Here is a 21361-nt window from a genome sequence, read left to right on the forward strand (position 1 = left end):
CGTCAGTGCAGGGGAAAGGAGCTCCAGAACAGATCCAGAGATCAATGCTCTGGAAGCAATAAGCAGAGTGCAGGTAAATCCCTGAGAACAGAGCTGTGCCCTAAGCACACCAGAGTGCCCCACATCTGATCTAAGGGGACTAAGTTATGGAGGTAAGAAGGGAAGCATCCAAGCCCATTGCTTTTCCACCTTTTCTAACAAGATTATCACACCCAAGAACTAGGCTAAAGGCCACTTCAAACAGACCAGCAGCTGAAATGGATTTAGTCACTGGCTCAAAGTGATTTAGCACTTCAGATGGCTCTTTCCATAATTCCCGCTCTCCTGACCTGAACAGTTCCTCTTTCAGAACTGCATTAAGCTAATGCCCACTTTCTTCTGGCCCTGTTGGGATAATGGATTCAAATATGCAGAAAGAATGTAAAAATCCATCTGTTATCTGGGATGAGTGATTTGCACAATGGTGCCCATGAGTGTTTGTTTAACACTGCGGACAGCAGGACACTGTTAAGTGGTAACACGCTGAGAAAGGGAAAGAAGGGAGGAGAAAGTAGCCTGGCTGTTTAAAAGCTATGTCCACCAATCTGTCTGCATTTTTTGGCTTAGTTAGCTGTTTGCCTGTTTTTTGTGGGAAACCAGGAAGGACACATGGAGCTTTTCCCAGGCTTTAGTGTTATTCTCTTGTTTCCAGCCCTGGATTTTGTATGTGTTAATTACAGCAACTCATGTAGGAAAACCAGTGCCAAGAGGATATTTACCTTGCAAACATTTCAGCTGCTGCCCCCCTCTCCCCTTCTGTGGGTTTCTCGAGCCATGACTGACTAGAGGCGCCGCGCTGCTCTTGAAGAAGCCTCACCCTTGCCAACCTCAGACACCAGCCCTTTGCCTGCTCCAGTGTGTGCCAGAAACCTGGCTGCACTTTCTTGGCAGGGAGCAGCCATCTCCTCACTTCCTGAAGGTGAAGGAGGGCTCAGCCTAGAATATAAAGCATAAAATGGGAAAGAAGCAGTTTGATTATACCATGACAAATTGTTGTTTTTCTAGGGAGGTAAAAACCTACCCTATGTTTGATTCTGAGTGACATTGATCAGTTTGGCACCAGCAACTTCTCTGCTGGAGTCACGAGTGACTACTCTTTAAGCAAGTACCAGAATTATCTAGGCTGGCATTACAGTTCATCACACTCCTTGCTTTCTTTAGGCAAAGTTGAAAGAAAAATCTGCATTTGCACTGCACATGCCATCGAAGATCTCAAAGAACATGACTTATCCTAGCCCACATGCCAAATCTGAATCAGAGCCAGGGTCATAAATTCTCACTCTCTCTCTCCTTTCCTCCAGCCAGGATAACTTTTCCTCAAGGTCAGCTATGACTGTTGCCATCAGGGGCATGTGACACTTGTCAGCACCTTGCCACACATACCAGTTTCAGACTCCCTGGTTTTACCCATAGCTATTGAGAACTGTGTACAGAAGAGGCTGCTAAAAAGAAAGTTGAAGACTGTCGAAGTCTATTCTAATCCACAGTGTCTATATTTGTGCAGCCCGTGTCACAGCAGAGCAGAGAAAATGTCACTGGAACAGTTTTCTTTCTGCCAACAGGCAAGAAGTTTAAAAAGAGGCAGTAACCTCTATTTGATGATGTGTTTCTACAAATGTTTAACTTGCTATTTCATTTAGAAATCATCTTTAATGTTGATTTATATTCCTGGCAGTGAAGTCAGGAGGTTGGCAATCCCATTCCTTTTCAGTCTGTGCTCTGACTGAGGCAATAATGCAGATCAAAGAGAAGGATTCTTACAGCACTCACATTTTATCATCTCAAATGTTTTCAAGTTCTCACTCTGATATTCATGGGCAGATTATGTAACTACTACATTTATACTTCTGAAGGCCACATAGTAAAGATTGAAATGTTGTATCATTAAGAGGAGGTATTTGGAAATAATTGAATTGAATAAAGGAACAACATATCAAGTAAACACTTGACACAAGCTGCAATGTTTTCCTGGAGATGTCGTTTTGCTCCAGTCTTTTATAGGGTCAGCCTCTTGTTTTCATGCCATAGAATATATCATTAACTGCATGTTATTATACATTCTAAGTCTTGTTTTTCATCTAAATATGTCAAGCTGACTTTTTTTTTGCCTTAGTAATCGCTAAATATTCAAGGACTTGAATTCCATCAATAACAGTTTACCTAACTGATGGAAGCAGAGCAAGCCACAGACCTTTTGGGAATTTTTCAGAGGGTAATATATTACTGTTCATTATCTAATGGGTCAGAGGAATATGAAGACTTGCTTTAGTGCCTGTCTTGAGCCTCCCTGCCCATGGCTTTTGTACAGTATCTCATGAACACTGATAGATTTAGTTGCCTAATGATTTGGGGACTTTAACAGCACAGCAGCACCCCCTTTTTAATAAAAAAGAGAACAAAGGCAGGCAGAGCTTAGCAGACCATAGCATCGTTGGGGTTGGGAGAGACCTTTTAGCCTATCTCATCAACCCAGCACTATCACTGTAACCCCTAAATCACTACCTCATCCCCCTGCACCACATCCAGACACCTCTTAAACACCTCCAGGGATGGTGACTCCATCATCTCCCTGGGCAACCTATTCCAATGTCTAAAATGCACTGAAGGATGAGAGAATAGACTGAGAGCAGCCCTGAGGAGAAGGACTTGGGGGTCTTAGTTGATGAGAAGTGCAACATGACACAGCCATGTGCAGGCTGGTTGGGGCTCTGAGCAACCTGGTCTAGTGGGAGGTGTCTCTGCCCACAGGAGGGAGTTGGGATGAGATGATCTTTAAGGTCCCTTCCAAGCCAAACCGCGGTATCATTCCATGCAGTGGGACAGAACCCTGATGTGCTGCCAGCCAGAGGGCACAGACTGTGGGGACATCATGGCCGGGCATGTCCCCCTCTGCACTGGCCCTGCTGCTGTGAGCCACTGCCGGACAGACACAGAGACGGGCTGCGGGCACATGCGGGACAGGCCTGCATGGGGAGATCATGATCACAGAATTGCCCAGGTTTGAAGGGACCTCTGGAGACCATTTAGTCCAACCCCCTGCCAAGGCAGGGTCACCTAGAGCAGATCACTCAAGAAGGAATACATCCCATGTCCAGGTGGATTTTGAATGTCTCTAGGCAGGGAGACTCCACAACATCCCTGGGCAGCCTGTTCCAGTCCTCTGACACTCACTGCAAAGAAGTTCTTCCTCATGTTGAGGTGGAACTTCTTTTGTTTTAGTTTATGGCCACTGCACCTTGCCCTGTCGCTGGGCACCATCCTCTTGCTATCCACCTTGAGATATTTATATGCACGAGTGAGATGCCCTCTCATTTTTCTCTAGATTAAACAGGCCCAGCTCCCACAGCCTTTATTCATGAGAGAGATGCTCCAGTCCCTTAATCATCTCTGCTGACCTCCACTAGGTACAGTCCAACAGCTCCGTGTCCCTCTTGTCCTGAGGAGCCCAGAGCTGGACACAGCACTCCAGGTGTGGCCTCACCAGGACTGAGCAGAGGGGCAGGATCACCCAGGATACCACCAGCCCTCCCGGCCGCCAGAACAGCATCACGCATTTCCCAGGCCGGGGCTTCCTGGCGCGGGCACGGCCACAGACACAGACACACAGACACACAGACACACAGACACGGGCACGGGCACGGCAGCGCCGCCGGCCCCGCCCTCGGGCGGTGCGGCCCTGCCGGCCCGGCCCCGCTGGCCCGGCCCCGCGCCCCGGACGCGGTTGTGGCGGCGGAAGGGAAGGGGCGGGGCGGTGGCGGTGGTGGTGGCGGCGGGCCCGGCGCGATGTTCCTGACGGTGGCGGCCCGTGAGTGGCGCGGGCGCGGCGGGGCCGGGCGGCGGCAATGGCAGTGGCAGTGACCGCGGGGGCGGCTCTGAGGGCGGGCGGGCGGCTCCGGCGGCGCGACCTTCGTGACCCCTCCCGGCCCTTCCCCGCCCTTCCCCTCCTTCGGCCGCGGGGCCTCCCAGCGTGCCCCGGAGGAACCGCAGTGTGACCTAAACGAGACTTGCACAGACACAATAAACATAACCTTCTTTTTTTTAGTGGGGATTTGAACTTGTGCTGCAGATTTATGATTACTTTAACTTCAGTGAGGTGACAGAGCAATAGTTCAGCCAGTTTCATGCTGTGCTGCGGGTTAGGTGAGCGGGCCCCAAAGCAGGCCCGTGGAAGGTCGGGCCCAGCTGAGAAGGGCCCCCTGCTCTGCCCCTGTGGCCATGCCAGCCCTTGTGCTGGCACCACAGCGGGAACAGAAACCGGGCTGGTGGAAACAAGTCCGGGAGACTGGGACTGCAGTTTCCACCAGCAGTGCTCCTCACACCTGTCTCAACTTCGCATTTGCCCAGAGAATCATACTCGGCTCTGAAGCTGAAAACTTACTGAGAACATCTGGAGGGTGCAGCAAGTGCAGCCTGTCATGCTGGGCACTGCATTTGCACAGACACCTACAAAGGTGACATGATAGCAGAAAGAGCAGGGAGCTGGCAGCACGTGGAAGAATGAGTGGTGCTTTATCGTGACAGTAAATCTCTTTGCACTATCTCTCTGGGGCTTTAGCAAAGTCAGGCTATGGAACACACTTAATCTTAGTATGTTGCATATAAAGGAAACAAGATACAATGGTAACTGTTTCTTCTGTTTTTCTCTTCTTCATGCTGGAAAAAAAACAAACCAGTGGCCAAGAGCAAATCTAAGTAAGTGATGGTTTTCCTCACCAGTTTTTGATTACTGTTATGTTGTATCTTTACAAAATGTTAAGCTTCTCTAGATTTTTTTAATATACCTGAGAGAATTCCAGTCCTTGACTCTGGCTGCATCCTCTCAGCCATTCTGTATGTGTGTCTTCTCACAGGTAAGTACAGAATGGTGTGAAACTCTGCCATGGGTTCTGAACTTGCAGCAAATGCAGGTTTTGTCCTATGGGCTATGGCATTAAGCTCAACAGTAATCTCCAAAGCTCCCTGCACAGGGGGAGCACACCTCTGTGCTCTGTGATTAGAGAGATTGTAAATTATCCAAGTATTTTCCCCGTTGGTCACCTGTCATACCTTTTTAGCTGAGGAGAGTAAACTAAGGTACAGCATGGGTCTGTTGTCTGTGGTGTGGACTTTGAGCAGGTGCTGTGAAGCTTTGCCATAGCCAGAGTGCAGAACACTTCCTAGGCCGAGCATATTCTTGAGTTTGGGTGTGAGGAATGGATGGGGTGCAGTCAGTGCTCTGGGCATCTCAGTTTGCTCTCTAGTCCAGCTCAGCAGAGATGTTAGTGGGCTCTGGAAGGAAATTAGTCACAGTCCTCTGACCTGTGTTAAGGATTGGAAAGAAAGGAATATGTGCTTTGAGCACACCAGTGCTCTTACAATGTGGGCACAAGGAAACAAGATCATGTGGAGAAACTGACTTGGATCCAAAATGCTCTTTGTAAGAAAATTAGCTAGACAAATCCAAGAGCCTAAACTGGTGCATTTATGTGGACACATTCATATCTTCCCATTCCCAGAAGTTGCATTCTGTGTGAGTGTATTATACTTGATACCACACAGGCCTGGGACTTATGGCCTTTGGTACAATTTCTGTATTTTGTTTTTTTTAAGAATCTGCCCCCAGCAGAGCCAGTACCAACCCCTTGCCACATATGAGCAGATTCTTCTGTTACAGAATTTCTGCACAATTGTCAGGCTTTTAAATTAAGAAAGCACTTCCCAAGTATGTGCCTGACAGAGAGCAGTTTGACATCTCATTGTTCTGCTGTTATCTGTTCAGAAAACAAACACAGCAAACCAGGAGGTTTTTTTCACCAAGGTGAAAGAGTAGCTTTTTTAAATGGTGTTACTAATGTTCATGTAGGGATTTCTACCACACACTCCCTTTTATTTTTTCATCCCAATGGTTCTTTCTGTTCTTTTACAGTCCCACATGCACTCCAGGAATATGTTCTTATATTTATCCTTCTCCACTCCCCTTGGATTTCTTCCTGTGCCCCGATAGCTTTCTAGTGTTTTCTACCTCTGCTCCTTGTTACATTCCTTCACAGGGGAGTAATTTTTTTTGAGCAAGGTGTATTGTTTAGAATGGGCTTGGCCTCAAATGTGTGGTGCACAAGAATTTGAAGGCCTGGCCACACTGATGCCACTGATTCCCTTAGAAAGGGGAAACTGCACAGAGGCTTTGAGGAAGTGAGTGAGATATAGGGAAAGGAGTCTTTGTGGTTACTGAAGCTTCACAGCACACCTGCAGTAGTGTACAGAAGAGGGCAACAACCAGGGATAATCCCAATAGTATGTTCAGTCAGTTGTCTGCAGGAATCCACTGTCTTTCTCTTTATTTTGAACTCAACAGTGAATTACATTGCAAAGCTGAAAAGGATGAGCTTAAGGAAGTAACTGGTCAGAGCTGTACAAGTGAGGAAGAACAGGTTCATTTTGACAGACCATTTTGTTAGAAGCGGGAAAATATAGGAAAATGGAAAATTAACTGAGCTGTATCCATCTCTTCATTGAAATGGAAGAGAAAGATGTAATTTACAGACTGGTTAGAGGGTTTTACATTTATTTTGAAACTGGGAAGTTGTTTGGATCTTGGAATATTTCCAGACTGGAGGTGTGGAGCAGCTTCCTCAGTCTCGTGCTCCTGGGACACCGCAGTTGCTGCCAGCCTGCCCCGCAAACCGAGAGCCCTCCGGTGGGGAAGGGGGTTCCCGTGGCTGGGTTAATAACGAGTTCTGTATCTCTAGCAGGATGGTGCCAAGGGGTTCTGCTTCTCCTTTCACATGCCTCTTGTGCCAGCCTATCTGCTTAGCTTCCTCTCTGCATGAGGAAGTGATAGTCTGTGATACAGTGTTATCTACAGCCTGAACATCTTCAACTACCATCATCCTTCCTCTCTTGCCCTTAGCTTTTAAGCCTTTGTGACTCAACTGTATGCTGATTTTCCTTTTTGTCTCTCCTGTTTCTATTCCTCCCACCTCACTTTTTTGGAGGAGATACTTCTCTCTAGGCTTGTATCTTTGTATATTAAGGATATAACCTTAATATCCTTAAGGAATTACTTACTTAAACTTGATGCTGGAGCTTATGGTTTAGTGTTTGTCTGTGTTAAAAGTTAAGCATACATAGTTTTGATACTCCCATCCCTGAAGTTGAAATGAAATGTGATTGTGCCAAACTGTGTGTGCTGAAAGCTTGTCCATGGCCCGTACCCTGGCAGATTGGTGGGCCCTCACTGAGTGCCTGTGCACTGACACAGAGCCATCCCTTGTGACTGTAGATACATTCTGGTGAGGATGAAGAGCGCTGCAGAGACAGGCTACTGCTTCAACATCAGGAGACTGCGGCTGCAGGAAAAACTGGTCCTGCTGAGATACGATCCCATCGGTAAGGGCTCGTGCTTTGTGTGAGCTTCTCTGACTCTGGGAGACAAGATTTGAATGCAACAGGATTTTTCCCATCAGAGCAGAATATGTCATAACATGTTTCATACTCAAATGACTGTACAGTTGCTGTTCTTCATGACATTCCAGTGGGAAGTAAATGTTACCCTCATTTTACAGATTGTGGCAGTGAAACAAAGTAATGACTTGCCTGACACATCAGAGACTTTGATGACAGCCATGCCACATGTCACTGGCGAAGTCAAGTGACACAGGAGTTCTTTCATTCTGTTTCTTTGTGTGGTTTGCTAGACTGTGCTACCTCCAACAAGCAGGCACAAAGTATGCATCAACAGAAGTGTTCTGTTAAGCTGCCATGGGAGCTCTAGACCAGAAATTTTAACCACCTCTTACAAAATGGACTTTTTCTTCTAAAGAAATAGGCACAGATTCTTCCTATTCCACAAATGATATCACTCTCCAGATGGCAGTTAGTGGATTCTTTTATGTTCCCTTGGTCCTTGCAGATTTTCTCAGTTTAAGAATCTGATTTGTTGGACAGATTATAGCACCTGCCACACTGTCTTTTGCTCACCTAGCTTTTTGAAATGTGACTAAGGGTTCAAGTTTCTGTTGTTAGCATTAAAAAGCTGAATTTAATGTTAAAAAGCTTAAACCAAACCATATTAGAAATAACACAGTGTAGCTAGTGCAAAAAAGGCTTATTTAAAGTTGTAGAATATAAGAAATTTATTAAGCAGCTCTAAGTAGGTAACGCATGGCCAGTTCAATGTGTGATAATGCATGTGATTCAAGTTTGTTTTTTCTTAAAATGTTCTTTTTAGAGGACTACCTTTTCATTCTCAGAGCTAACAGTACAGGAGCTTGGAGAGGTGAGAGACACCACAAGGGAAGCAATATGCAGTTTTCAAAGGTGACAGAGGTTGTGGCTTTCCTTTTGAATTCCACACAGAAGGGCAATCAGAGATCTCTGGGATTATATTCTTGAATAAAAAAAAAAATTATTGCACTGAAACAGTGTGCAGAGTGATCCTCCAGAGGCTTTGCAACTTGTAGGGAAGTGAAGAAAGAGAAGAACTCAGAACATGTAGTAGGTTGCTGAAGAAAGGTTTGATCTTTGTAGCCTGTAGTAGAACACAAGTGAGAAATTGATGTGAGAAAGTGTTGCATGTGTGAAGGGAAGTAAATTTGAGTCTAGATAACAACTCACATCAGGAATATGTTTGGAAGCATTTTCACTTGGCATGTGTTTTCACCTTATGTTTTATACTTCTTAGAAACCTGGGACATCCACAGAATGAAGCATTTTAGTGAAGTAGTGGCAGGATTGCCTAAGTTTCACTACCTCCCAACTGCAGCAACAGAATCTGTACTATCTGCAGTATTTCTTAAAACGAAACTTTTTTGTGGGAGAAGAGATTTTGTTGTGTGGATTGCTCTTGCATAGCTTTCAAAGGAATTCATATAATGAAACTAACCAAACTATTGATTTTCAGATGGCATTTTAAAGCTTTGCTCTGCTTTATTTTGTAATTTTTGGTTTTTATTAATGTATTGACTATGCTTAACCTGCCCCTGCAGGTTTTTTTGCAAACACCTGCATCAGGCGTTGTGGTCACGGCCACTTTGTGCCTCGCTGAGAGATCCACAGGACAACTGGTTAAGTTCTCAGTCAGTCTGTGAGGCCAACTGGATCCAGCTCATCATCTGTAGTTGTTTGGGCTCTGGAGTTGAAGAGTAGTAGAAAGCAGAAAGAACCTATTTTTGTCCCTACATTGAACAGCTGTGACTCAGAACAGTCACACAGAGCAGCTGCTGAGTGTTTTCAGTCACTTGCATTCTGACACTTATTCTCACAGAGGTAAAGTGGACATCTTAGGAACTAAAAATTACATGTGGTAAAGTGAAAGCACCACGAAACTCCTTCAAGAGTTGCTTAACAACAGTGCGGTGCCAGTCAGTTGCTCCACACTCATTTAAGCAGTGAAGGCAGCCAGGAGAGAAGGAACGTGGGCTGGTTGAATTGAATTTTAACACTTCAGGCTTCTTAACGGATTCTTTTTTCTCTTTTTCTTTTCCCCCTGTAGCAAAACAACGTGTCCTCTTCACAGAGAAGAGAAAAATCCGTTCTGTGTGAACAATGACTGGACTTGATTTATACATGAGACGAGGATGGTCTGGGGGGAGGATGGGGTGAACACTGATTCAGAAATCCAGCAACATGGGCTGAAAAGAGAGGAAATGAACTGGGATCACCGTCTCCTGTGATTTGAAGGCCATTGTGAATAAAACAATGTAGAGAGAGAAAATTCTTAATGTCTGGACATAGATCATCACAGTAACATTTATTTATCTTTTGAGTTATTTTTACAGTGCTCAATTAAAAAAAACTGAATAGCAAATCCCATTGTCTGTGTTTTCTATTGTGAAAGAGGCTGTAATCTTCAAAGGAACTATTGTTTTATAAAGCAATAAAAATTAACATTTTCCACAGCAGGAATTCAATGGCAGGATTGCAAGTTTTTCTAACCTACCAGCCACAGATGCGACAGTAGTGACCACGGGCTGGTGTCATTACTTGGAGGGGTAATGTTGCACCAGCTCCTTCTGAGGAAAGAAGGAATGGGAACCTAGATGAGTTTTTGGATAAGTAATGAACATTGTTAAAGGCTGTATTACTTTCAGCCAGGTTAGTAGGACAGAGTTTTCATTCTTGGGTTTTTGTGAGACATGAAGAAAACAGCCAAGGTAGTTCTCTGATGTTTTTGTTAGCTTTTTTTCCTTGATTAGCTTGCCTGTGTTCAGAGCAATGTGGCTAGAGACATTTTTCCAAGTCTACCTGAGTAGCAGTGGTGTCCTGTTTGCAGTTGGAGGGACCTTGCTGAGTGTGGGGAAGCGCAGAGTGCAGTGCCACACCTGAGGGACGTGGGCACAGGCGTGCCCAGGCTCCGTGTACGGGGCTTTGTGGTGAGCCAAACACTGGCCCCGGAGTTTGAGCACTAAAGTTATAGTCTCAAAGCTAATGCTCTGCTTCATGTGCTGCCATTTCACATAAGCACTTCTGATAAAATCAAGGGCAAATACTGTCAGGAGCCCGATACCCTGCAGTGTTTGCTGTAAACTTCATGTAGTTCAATAAGGCACACTGTGTTGGACAGCCAGGGCTGTATGGGGCCAGAGAGAGCTGCTGTGCTGTGTTTGAGAGACCCACCACCCACCCCATCTACTGCTGTACAACAGGAACACACAGGATTCCTGAAATGAGAAGCAAAGAGACTCTGCTGGCCTTTCCAGTCAGCAGAGGAGAACCTCAGTGCAGTCAGAAGAATAATGCTGTCTGGTATGAGATAAAATCAGTACAGTGAGCTAGACAATCAATTAGAAAAGGTCCTGAGGCAAGTCCTTCCTGTAAGGATATGAAGATTGTGTCCCCGGTGCCTGGACACTCACTGATGCGACGCAGTTGGACTTCCTGATCATTTCCTCCATGGATAACTTGGGATAGTAGGCCAGGTAGAAGGCCAGTGCTCCCACAAAACTGTCTCCAGCGCCCTAGAATAAAATAACAAACAAGCTTAGGTGTATTTGCACAGGGAAACAATTCAGATGCCTTTACCGGAAAGACACAAGCTGTAGCACTGATTGCAGGGGTCAGGAAATTGTTCAGGGGTTGAATTCAATACACTTGTCCATGCCTAGGAAATTTTGCAAAGTTAAACTAATGCCACAATATTCTCCTTGTGCCCAGCTGCTGAGTCAAGGTGCGCACTATAATATGGCTTAAAACTTAAAGAAAAAGCAAAGCAAGTGTGCCACAGTTCAGCAAGATGTTGTTATGAACACTGCTTTTGAAACTTCCTGTTGCTGGAGTGTCTGATTTTGATTTCTCAACCTTGATGTTTCATTAAAGCTATTTTTCTCTTATTTAACTTCCGTTTTTCATAAAGGTCAGTGGTAAAAGGGGCAGTGAAAAGGGGGAGGAAAAAAAAAGCCATGTGGTTTGTGTAAACTCCTAGTTGCAGAGGGATATGTTTTGACACTTTCAGAACTTGGCTGTTGTTTATTAAAAAGATCCCGCTGTCATTAAAAACTAGCATTGTATCTATCACATGAATCACTTTTATTCCTGGGGCAAGCTTTGCCACCTGTGCTGCGTTTGACCATGGAGGATGAGGACAGTGACATTCACTGGGCGCTCTGGCAGCCATGGCCCTCTTGAGCTACCCATCATTCCCAAGCATGGCCTGCATGCCCCGTGGGAGCCCTGAGGAGGCTTGGAGTACACCTGTCCCACATGGGCACCATCCACACCCTAGCTTGCCCTGACCCTTTTGCCCAGATACTGCTGGCTGTGCTCTGGTCAGCAGGCAGTGACAGCTCTTTGCCTCCCAAGCACTTCCTAACAATAACTGTTGTTTAGCTGTTCAGTGCTATGAAGTGTCTCCAGCAACTGGCAAAATTTAACTTGATTGATGGTTGTGTTTAACTTGATTTGCTCATTTCAGTCCACAGTGTTCTTTCCCTCTCCTCCCCTAAAACTGTCTTGATTCTAGGCCAGACTGATACCAGTTCTTGTGGCTACCATAAAACTGGTCCTAAGGTCCCTTTTTTTAAATCATACTTTTGTACCAGTGAAGGCATTAATCTAGACACACTAGTATTATCACATTTCATTCCAGATCCAGCATATGGATGAGGGATTTTTCCTCTGTAGTTGTAATAAATAGGCCCCAAGAGTCATGTGACAAGAGCAAAGGGCCTGGAAAAAACTGTCAAAACAGCTCAGCAAAATTTCTAATGGAAGTTAAGACTAGGAAGTAATATTCCAATTTTGAATACTAGTGTTGAATTCCAGTTTTGAATACTAGTGTTTCTCAGTCTTTTACTTGCCTTGAAATCAGCTACATATAAAATCATTCCAGCAAAACAATGCTACTTCCACAGAAATTTGTTTCCAATGTTGCAAGCAGCTGACAGGGCAGAGCTGCGTGGGCACTGCAAGGGACACTAACAGAGGTGAGCACAGGACAGGGGCCCTTCCCCACACCTGGCCTCTCCTTGCCCAGCCCTGCCACAGTGGCTGTTTGCATTGGTGTTTCCAGTCAGAAAACTCCCTGCTTAACTCCTTCTTGGCCTGGAGCTTGAATGCTGTGTTCTGTCAGGATACAATGGAGAGCATGGCCTGGCAAATGACAAGTTAATAAGCAAAGCTGTACCCTTGCACGCAGCTGTAGCAGCACCTGTTTCAACAGTTCTGTATTCCTGAACATACCAGGGGCAGGTGAAGGTTTTTATCAATTTCTGTTGGGCCTTTGTCTCCCTTCTGGTTTCCGGAGTGTTCCCACAATGGCAGGTGGAGCAGGAGCAGGTGACTGCTAGTTAAGCATTGCCAGTGTCTTTTGTCTGATGCATAATACAAAAATCTCCATCCCACCTCAGAGTTTGTAATCTAATCACTGCATGATTAATTATTAAAGCTATTTTGGTGCTGTTGTTACAGACAGGAGTAGGATTTCAGCATGCAGATCTGTTCTGCTGTAGCTCTAGCAGGAAGAACATTTTTTACAGTGATCACTGGGAAATGGAAGTAGCCAAATATTTTAATGAGTAATACTCAGAATATCTGGTGTCAAATGGCATAAACTGTTACCTGGCAGCAGCATGGAGCAGGATAGTGTCTTTTTGTTTTTTTCTTTAATAATTGCTGCACTGTTGGCTACAGGAACAAAAACAACTAATCATGTGTAACCCAGGTCTTAGTCTGTGTGCCAGTGGGATGGAGTGTAAGTTCTCCTGCAATGTTACCGTGGCTCTCTGCTCATGGGTGATGCTCTGAGGTTGTGAGATGGCTGGGGATCTCCCTTTTAGCCTGGCTGAACAATGATAAATGGCTCTGAAAGCAGAAAAGGGAGAGAACAGCAGACTCCCATCCAGAATAGAAAAAAGCCCCCCTAGCATTTTTTTTGCAAGAGAAAAGATTACAGGGTGATTGGAGAATTATAGAAGGATTTGATGCCAGTAAACTTTTTCTGAAATCCTCACTTCCCATGCATAGATTGAAGCAGTCAGTATCTGCAAAGCCAGCTATCACAGACCCAAAGGGTATCATAAATGCAGTGGTTGGTAAGTGAATGTTTTGTGAGGGGGGTGTTTTCAGTAGAGGAGCTGCTGCACTGAGAACAGCGTCATGCATCACACTGATTATGTAGATCCCCTGCTCAGCCTTGCTTCTGGTCTGTGCAGACGTGACTGGTCAAACATGACTGAAAGAGCAATAGCACAACTGGTTCAGCTGCAAGGTTAAGTGCAGTAAGAACTATTTTTGGCTTACAGAAACAGACCTTCCTTCTTTGGTACTGTGCATTAAACTACATTGGGTTTGGTAGATTCTGAAATGGTTTGCACAGAGCACTAGAAGGAACAGGCTCAGAGTAAAATCAAGATTACACAAACACTGGAATAAAAAATAGTAGATTTACATTTAGCTGTTTCAAAACCTGCTCTAAGAAAAATAATTCTAACCTACTTCACCAAAAAAATTAATTTAAAAATGACCAATAAGGTGCACTGAGAGTACCCACTGACAAAATATAAATACAGAGTATGTAATATTTTACATTCTTCAGCATTTGTCTTCCGGGAATTCTAATACACTGCAGACTTTAAGATAATCCTCATATCCTTGAGTGCCTGGAGACAATTCGTTCCATAATTATGAAAGTATAATGTATTTAGCCTTTCTTTAAAGCAGGAGATGCTAGTTTGTTTGAAATAAAATAAAGAATTGGATTTTAAAATTGTCTGATATGCTGTGGGTCATTCTTAAATACAAATGTCATGGTTTTGACTAATTTTTATGGGTTTGAAGCAGTATTTATATTCTGTGCCACTAGTCTGTAAGGTCCTTGTTTTCCTGTGTGTCTGGAAAAGGGCATTTTTGTTTCTTACAATCCAGCACTGATTGAGATTGTGTGCCTCTAGAGAAGAGAAAACCCATGAAAACACTTCTATTTATACCTTAGCTTTTGTTAGTCCTGATTTGTCAGAAGCTGGTTCACAACTTTAGTATAACTATTTTTATACGATGCTGCCCCGAGAAGCTTTTTAAGGAAACTGCTTTGTAAGTGGAAACTATATTGTTCAACATCCTTTCCAGCATCTAAAGCCTTTTCCAATCTATCATGCACAGGCCATTAGGATGCATTTCACTTATACAATAAGATGACTTGCTCACCAAAAAAATTTGGAGGCCAAGAGGCCAAAAGCTGCAGTTCACAGAGAGGCCACAATTGCACTGCCTTGTTCCAGGGAAATCTTTTGCTCAGCCTTTGCCCTCCCAGCCTGTCCTCCTGGGCAAGAGCAACAGCAGCAATGGAAGAACATGAGAGGACTCTGCCTCCTGAAACCTGACATTGTTAGTGAACCTCAGAAAACTTTTCTCAGGTATTTTTAAGAAGTTACAGTCCTTGTGCAGTCTGGCTATTAACATGGATTCATTCCATTAAATACATTCTCAGAGCATGTTACCAAGGTCCAAAGAAACACCTGAAAAGGATGTTGTACAGCAGTACAAGAGAAATGTTTTGCCTGTAATGATGAATTCTTCATGTAGTGAATAAATCAAACAAAAAGCTGTCAAAAAGTGCCTCATGATGTAGAACCAGTAACATTGCTCACAATGATGCTTACAGCCTCCAAGGAGCATTCACAGAAGTGCACAAATAAATGAAGCCTGAGGATTACACTGATTTAGCACAGCCTACATCCATGGCCATGCAGAGATGCCCAACTCTGTTGAAGGAACTGGGCCTTGGAGAATTCCTGCTGTATTTATAGCACTCCACAACTGTGTGATGCTGGATTATGCTGAGGATGTTATCGCTCTGTCACATCTGCTCAACATTCCCTGCTGTACCTCTGCCTACTCTGTACCCAAACTGCAAATTAGCCCCATGAAACACAAAAATAGCTGTCAGCAAAGGCACTCACTATCCATTATCCACTGCTCACAAGTGGGAAAAGCCTATGTCTCCCTACAAGAATCCCTGGGCTGCGCTTTGGTGAAAGGTTACTAGTGGAACTAGAGAAACATTTGCAGCCTTTGGATATATCCAGATAGTCTATTGCCATTTGGGTCTGTGTCTCATCTAAGGGATAATTTCAGCTGAAATGCTCAGGGAATAAAATATCCTTTGATGACAGTGTGTGGTGGGGTGACCCTGGATGGATATCAGGTGCCCACCAAAGCTACTCTGCCACTCCCCTGTTCAGGTGAAAAGGGACAGAAAATAGAACAAAAGGCTTGTGGATTGGAATAAGGGCAGGCAGCAATCACCATCACAGGCAAAAGAGACCTGACTTAGGGAAATTACCTTATTACCAATCAGATCAGAGTAGAATAATGAGAAATAAAAGCAAATCTTAAAACACCTTATCTCATCCTCTATTCTTCCCAATTTTAATTTCACTTCCGTTTTCTTTACCTCCACCTCACACAGCAGTACAGGATTGGAGAGGATGGGGATTGTGGCCAGTTCACCACATGTTTTCTCTGCTACTCCTTCCTCCTCAGGAGGAAGATTCCTCACGGTCTTCCCCTGCTCCTACATGGGGTCCCTGCCACAAGAGACAGTCCTCCATGGGATTCTCCATGGAATATGAGTCCTTCCCACAGGCTACAGCTCTTCATGAACTGCTCCAGAGTGGGTCCCTTCCCCATGGTTCAGTCCTTTGGGAACAGGTTGCTCCAGTGTGGGTCCCTCATGGGCTCACTAGTTCTGTCAGTAAATCTGCTACAGCATGGCCTCCTCTCTCCACAGGTCCTGCCAGGACCCTGCTCCAGCACAGGCCTCCCACGGGTCACAGCCTCCTCTCAGGCATCCACCTGCTCTGCTGTGGGGCTCCTCCACAGGCTGCAGGTGGATCTCTGCATCCCCAGGGAGCTCCGTGGGCTGCAGGGGCACAGCTGCTCCACCATGGTCTGCACCAGGGGCTGCAGGGGAATCTCAGCTCCAGAGCCTGGAGCATCTCCTGCCCCTCCTTCTGCACTGACCTGGGTGTCTGCACCATTGCTTCTGTCACATCTTCTTTCCTCCTCTCCAGCTGCTGTTGCACAGCACTATTTTTACCCCCTCTTAAGGGGTAAAACTACATTATCCCAGAGGCACTACCACCTTCACTGAAGGGCTCAGCCTTGGACAGTGCTGGGTCCCTCTTGGAGCATTGGCTCTGTCAGACATGGGGGAAGCCATTCTTGTAGTCCCCACTACCAAAACCTTGTGATGAAAACCCCACTCACAGTAGCTGGATTGGTTATGCAGCTTTTGGATTTTTATTATTTCCTTCTTCCTGAAAGAACCCATGTTTATCCCCTATGTGATGGAGAATGATTTATTTCTGGAAATGTTCCTGGCTGGTTTGTTTTTTGGTTTGCTTTTTTGTTTGTTTTGTTTTGTTTTATTTTTTACTTCTGCATTTATTTGCCTATGGAATACTTTTAAAAATTATTTTATGGGAGGTTAATGTTTTCCTCCCCACATATTTCCTCATGTTTTACTAGAAAGATATTTTGGCAGTTTAAATCAAGATTAAGCTTAAATTGAACTTAAACAGTTAGTTTAAATTAAACTAACTCCACTATCTTGAAACTCTCCTGAAATTAAACTGATTTGACTATCTTCAAACTGTTTCCTAAAATCAAGGCCTAATAAGGATGATTACTCCCACAGTGTCTGGGGTTGCTAATCCTGTGTGGAAGCATTGCTGGCTTTGTAGGGCGCCCTGCAGATACCGGTGTGCCTCTGCACAGCTGTGCTTAAAGGAGACATATTGTTACAAACCCCTAAAACATGAAATATTTGAAAATTACAAAGTGATTTTCCACTAACACACTTATTCCTGTATCTTTGCATGGAATTTTGAGCCAAAACAAAGGGGGAGGAAGTCCTTAACTGGGAACTACCAAATTTAGCAATAAGAACCAAATGAACTTGAATCAGATAGCAGGGCTTGCCTGGCTAGGTGTAAGTTAGGCTTTTGGTGCTGACTAGATAGCACTGTAAAGCTACTTGGGTTGAAAATATAGGAGAAGAACAAGAAAAAGCACACTGTGCCCCAGAGCTTAGGGTCTAGATCTCCAACTCTGTTACTTAATCTGTCCTCTGGTAACTGAGTGTTTCTGCAGTCTTGTCACAAAGAAAGACTAGATGTTACCCTAAGCCAAAGGAAAATATATAGAGAGAATCATGGTAGTGGTGCTTGTCTCTTCCTTTCTTCTTCCCCTCTGCCTTCCCCACAAACCCCCCCAATGCTGTCTGATGTGGTTTGCACACTTCAGGCAAAGTCATGGGGAACTGCTAAGATGCTGCCCCACTGTAGCTCCTTCCTCCCAGCCATGTGCAGAATGGCTGAGCTCAGCCAGTGTTTAACAACGGCAGGAGGTGTAAGCTAACACATTTTAATTTGCATTCCCTGTAGGTTGACAGTGCACTCTTAATTCCAGTGATTCAGACTGCAGTTTCATAATAGGCTTAAGCCAATCCATGGTTATGCTACTGCTGAAAGGCTCAGTCCCCACTCATGTTTTTATCCTTGTCTCCTGTTCCCACGCCCTCCCCTACATCAGATTTAGCACTTGTGTGGCCAAGCAGTGAGGCAGATCAGTTCTGTGATCCTTCTGACGACTGGGCCGGCCAACACTGAGCAAGAAACAATAGTTTCCACCCAGATCAGCAAGTTGCTGTATTACCACATGATAGCTAGTCCACGGCAAATGAGAAAGAGGTTAGAAACACTCCTTTCAGCATGATCTTGGATCAGCTTGAGCCAACTGTGAAACCTCACCCTCAGTCAACACCAGGCAATTCATTAACTCAGTTGTTATCCAAGCCTTAATACTCTGGCTCCTTGTTCACACAGGGAAAGCTGCCTGTTCCACTCTTCCCCCCATACCCTGTGGGCTGGCTCTGGAGGAATGAGGGAATGATCACGCTTCCTTTCTGCATCTTTACCAGACTCTGTTGTGGGAAGCTGTGGGAAGGAGCAGTCCCTGACTTTCTTGCATTTATGTTGTGAGGTACTTGCACAGCCTTGAAGGGGGAAAGTTTCTTGCTCACTTACTCAAGTTGAACAAGGCCATCATATCATCTGGTCCTTCACATGTCCTGAGAACTTAAAAGGTAACCAAACCACACCCAGTGTAGACTATCAGTTAGGAAACATCAAAACCAAAGCATACCACACAATGCTTCACATCAGCCATCAGGAATTTTTACCCACTTCCTGACAGATTTCCTGATGGGTCATTAACAGTGATTAATCAGCCTGACCGTTAACCCCCTGCATTCCTGAGAGATTAATCTCAATACAAGGCCTCCTGCAAGCAATTTCTTTCCTTTCTGAAACATTCTACTACATTAAGTTATGCACTGTTTCTAAAAAGATCAGTGACTAGCATTACAGATGCATGAATTCCCCTGAAATGTTTGGTTTGTGGTGAATGTTGGAAATAAAACATACAACGTTCACAACTCTGCAATTTTTAATTTGTATGTCATCTAAAAAGCACAGATCAAAGTGTCTGCTTTACATTTCAAAGCCCATACACAGCATCAACTTTGAAGGCAGGTAATAGTGCTCTCATTTCACATGATGGGAAATTAACCCAACTTAAGATCAAGGATGTTGAGAACACCCACTTTGAGACATCTGTGGGCTGAATCCAAAGCTCCAGATCTTTCATAGGCTAACAGGAATCACATGAGCTACCCATCCTTTGAAAGTGAGGCACAGCTAGAGAACCCTAAAACTGAGATATGCAAAATAATTAAGTGGACCTCCACAGCTCTGCTGGACTCTCAATCAGGATCAGAACAGAGGAGCTCCCATCTCACTGTTTACGAGAAAAATACTGCAAGGTGTCTGGGAGGTGATGGCTTTCTCTTAGTGCACACTGAAGTCTGGGAAAGATCGCAGGAGAGCTACATTCTCCTGGATAATAATATTCCAGTATGCTGTTCAGCACTGGGGAACAAAGTTATTCTGTGTAGTAGACTGTTAGTCTAACCCCAGAAAGCCAACAAAGTGTTCACCCACAGGGAGCACTCTGTTTTCTGAATAATCGAAACAATTCAGATGATGCTCATATAAACTCCTTTCAACTCCAGATAGCATTTATGAGAAGTGACAAATTTATTTCTTTCTTACACAATGGAGTAAGAGCACAGAAGCAGGAATTCGATATACCACTCTGAAAACAAGGGATCCATGTTGCTGAACCTGTGAGATTCCCGTCAACCAAACAATTCACCAGTACCCTGATTCCTACACTACCAGGGCAATAGATATTTTGGCATGGAATTTTTCAATTTGGGATACACTTCATGTAAATTTTCTGTTTAAGATTGAATTAACTTTTGCCTTCATTATCTGCTTCTTCCCTGGTTCTACACCTGAGCTTTGATCTGTGACCTCTTTTCATTTGATCTGGAAGTTGATACCTCTCTTCGGAACTCAGAAACAGCAGAAACAAACCCTCCACACATTTTTCCCCTCCCTGCAGTGCATATCAAAAACGTATGATATACAAAATGCAGTACTGGAAAATCCTCATTACATTCCATCTGAACACAAAACTCTCCAGTGGCACTCTTGCAAAGTTATAAACCACAATGTGTCAACAACAGGGAAGCACGCAGACATCACCACTAATAGACAGAAGATGGACTTTCAGTTGCACATGCTACAGGAGCTGTATCCACCTCTCCCGAAATTTGAACTTGCACAGAATCAAGAGTCGTGGTTGAAGCCTGGTGCTAAATATAGCAGCTCCTTAGAAGGTTGATTTGTACTTCTCAAACTGGTTTATCAAGCCTCAACAACATGCAGCTACTCTCCTACTCTAATCAAAAGCTTCACTTATCTCATTTCCTTGAGCAGTACTTCACTCCTTTCATTATTCATGTCACACTTGTGCCAAATTGTGCTTTCGTCCCAACAAAGCTCATGCTTCTGTGTTAATTCACAAATATCATTTAATGATGAAATGAAACTACAGCTAAAGCTCTTCCCAAAATACATCACAGTATTTTGATAGTACACTGGAAATTCTGGCAGTGGGTTTCCCCCCCAGCCGGGAGACAACTGTCCAAATTGTCACTAACTGTGCCACGCAGTGTCACATATGAGGCTGACATGGCTTCAGGACCCCATAATCTAACAGTTAAGTAAGAAGAAGGGAGTATCTGTGCTGGACAATTTTACTAGCCACATGTGGGTTTTTTCTCTCAGCCTGAAAATGCCAAAGGACTCTTAGTGATCCCATCTAATCTGACGAGAAGCACTCGGAATGACACAACTGCCATCTCGCCTGGAATTGATCAAAAAAACATTCTTTTTTTTTGCACGAAAGCTCCATATGCTCGAATGCCTCTTTCAAAACCACAGCATCTAGCCTTTGTTGGCTGGCCACTGCTTCTGCCTACCTCTGAACTACACATCCTGGAAGGGAAGAAAAACCACCAAACTTCAGGAGGTTTTTTGTCTGAGCTCTCCCCAGCTTTGTCCCCTTGCCAGCTCCCTGCATTCTTTTTCCAACTGAGTTTGTGTAATCGTTTTGATGACTACCCGAGCTGTATCTCCTCTCCTGAATTTCAGTTAGATGTGACTTACAAGCCAGAACTGCTGTTCTGCTCAACAGTATTGCTCTCTGCTACCCACTCATTCTCTTGTCCTTAACCTGTGGGGCAGGAGTGCAGAAAACAGGGCTCCCACACCTCACTCACGGTCTTAAGCAGTAGGTGACCACCAAGGTACTGCTTCTGACAGAAAGGCATTCTCTGTGAGATTCCCTGTAAAATAGATCTTTCCAAGCAACACATTGCCTACTTAATGATTTCAGTAACAAAATCACATATACCAGCAATGAGGCACAAGCTTCC

At 44.5% G+C, this 21361-nt stretch overlaps 2 protein-coding genes across 2 annotated transcripts in view; one reads left to right on the forward strand and one right to left on the reverse strand.

Annotated features, from left to right (window-relative positions):
• The first annotated feature begins 3716 nt into the window (after window positions 1-3716).
• Window positions 3717-9826, forward strand: MRPL33 (mitochondrial ribosomal protein L33). Its single transcript, XM_054628817.2, has 4 exons — window positions 3717-3844; window positions 4713-4731; window positions 7301-7407; window positions 9512-9826. The coding sequence occupies exons 1-4, from the start codon at window positions 3823-3825 to the stop codon at window positions 9559-9561; spliced, it is 198 nt and encodes a 65-aa protein (XP_054484792.2). The 5' UTR covers window positions 3717-3822; the 3' UTR covers window positions 9562-9826.
• RBKS (ribokinase) overlaps window positions 9751-21361 on the reverse strand; it is a 73083-nt gene continuing 61472 nt past the window's right edge. Inside the window, exon 8 of the mRNA XM_077175818.1 lies at window positions 9751-10976. Coding sequence (XP_077031933.1) covers window positions 10803-10976 — 174 coding nt within the window. The 3' untranslated portion in view covers window positions 9751-10802. The remainder of the gene's footprint in view (window positions 10977-21361) is intronic.

Source organism: Agelaius phoeniceus, chromosome 3 (assembly GCF_051311805.1).
Source record: "Agelaius phoeniceus isolate bAgePho1 chromosome 3, bAgePho1.hap1, whole genome shotgun sequence".
NCBI classification, from domain to species: Eukaryota; Metazoa; Chordata; class Aves; order Passeriformes; family Icteridae; genus Agelaius; species Agelaius phoeniceus.

What these genes read in the sequence shown, in the direction of transcription:
- MRPL33 (XM_054628817.2), top strand. Translation starts at nt 3,823, where the DNA reads ATGTTCCTGACGGTGGCGGCCC. An exon ending in GCTGAGATACGATCCCATCG is followed by an intron (nt 7,408 to 9,511) that starts GTAAGGGCTCGT and finishes TTCCCCCTGTAG; the next exon opens with CAAAACAACGTGTCCTCTTC.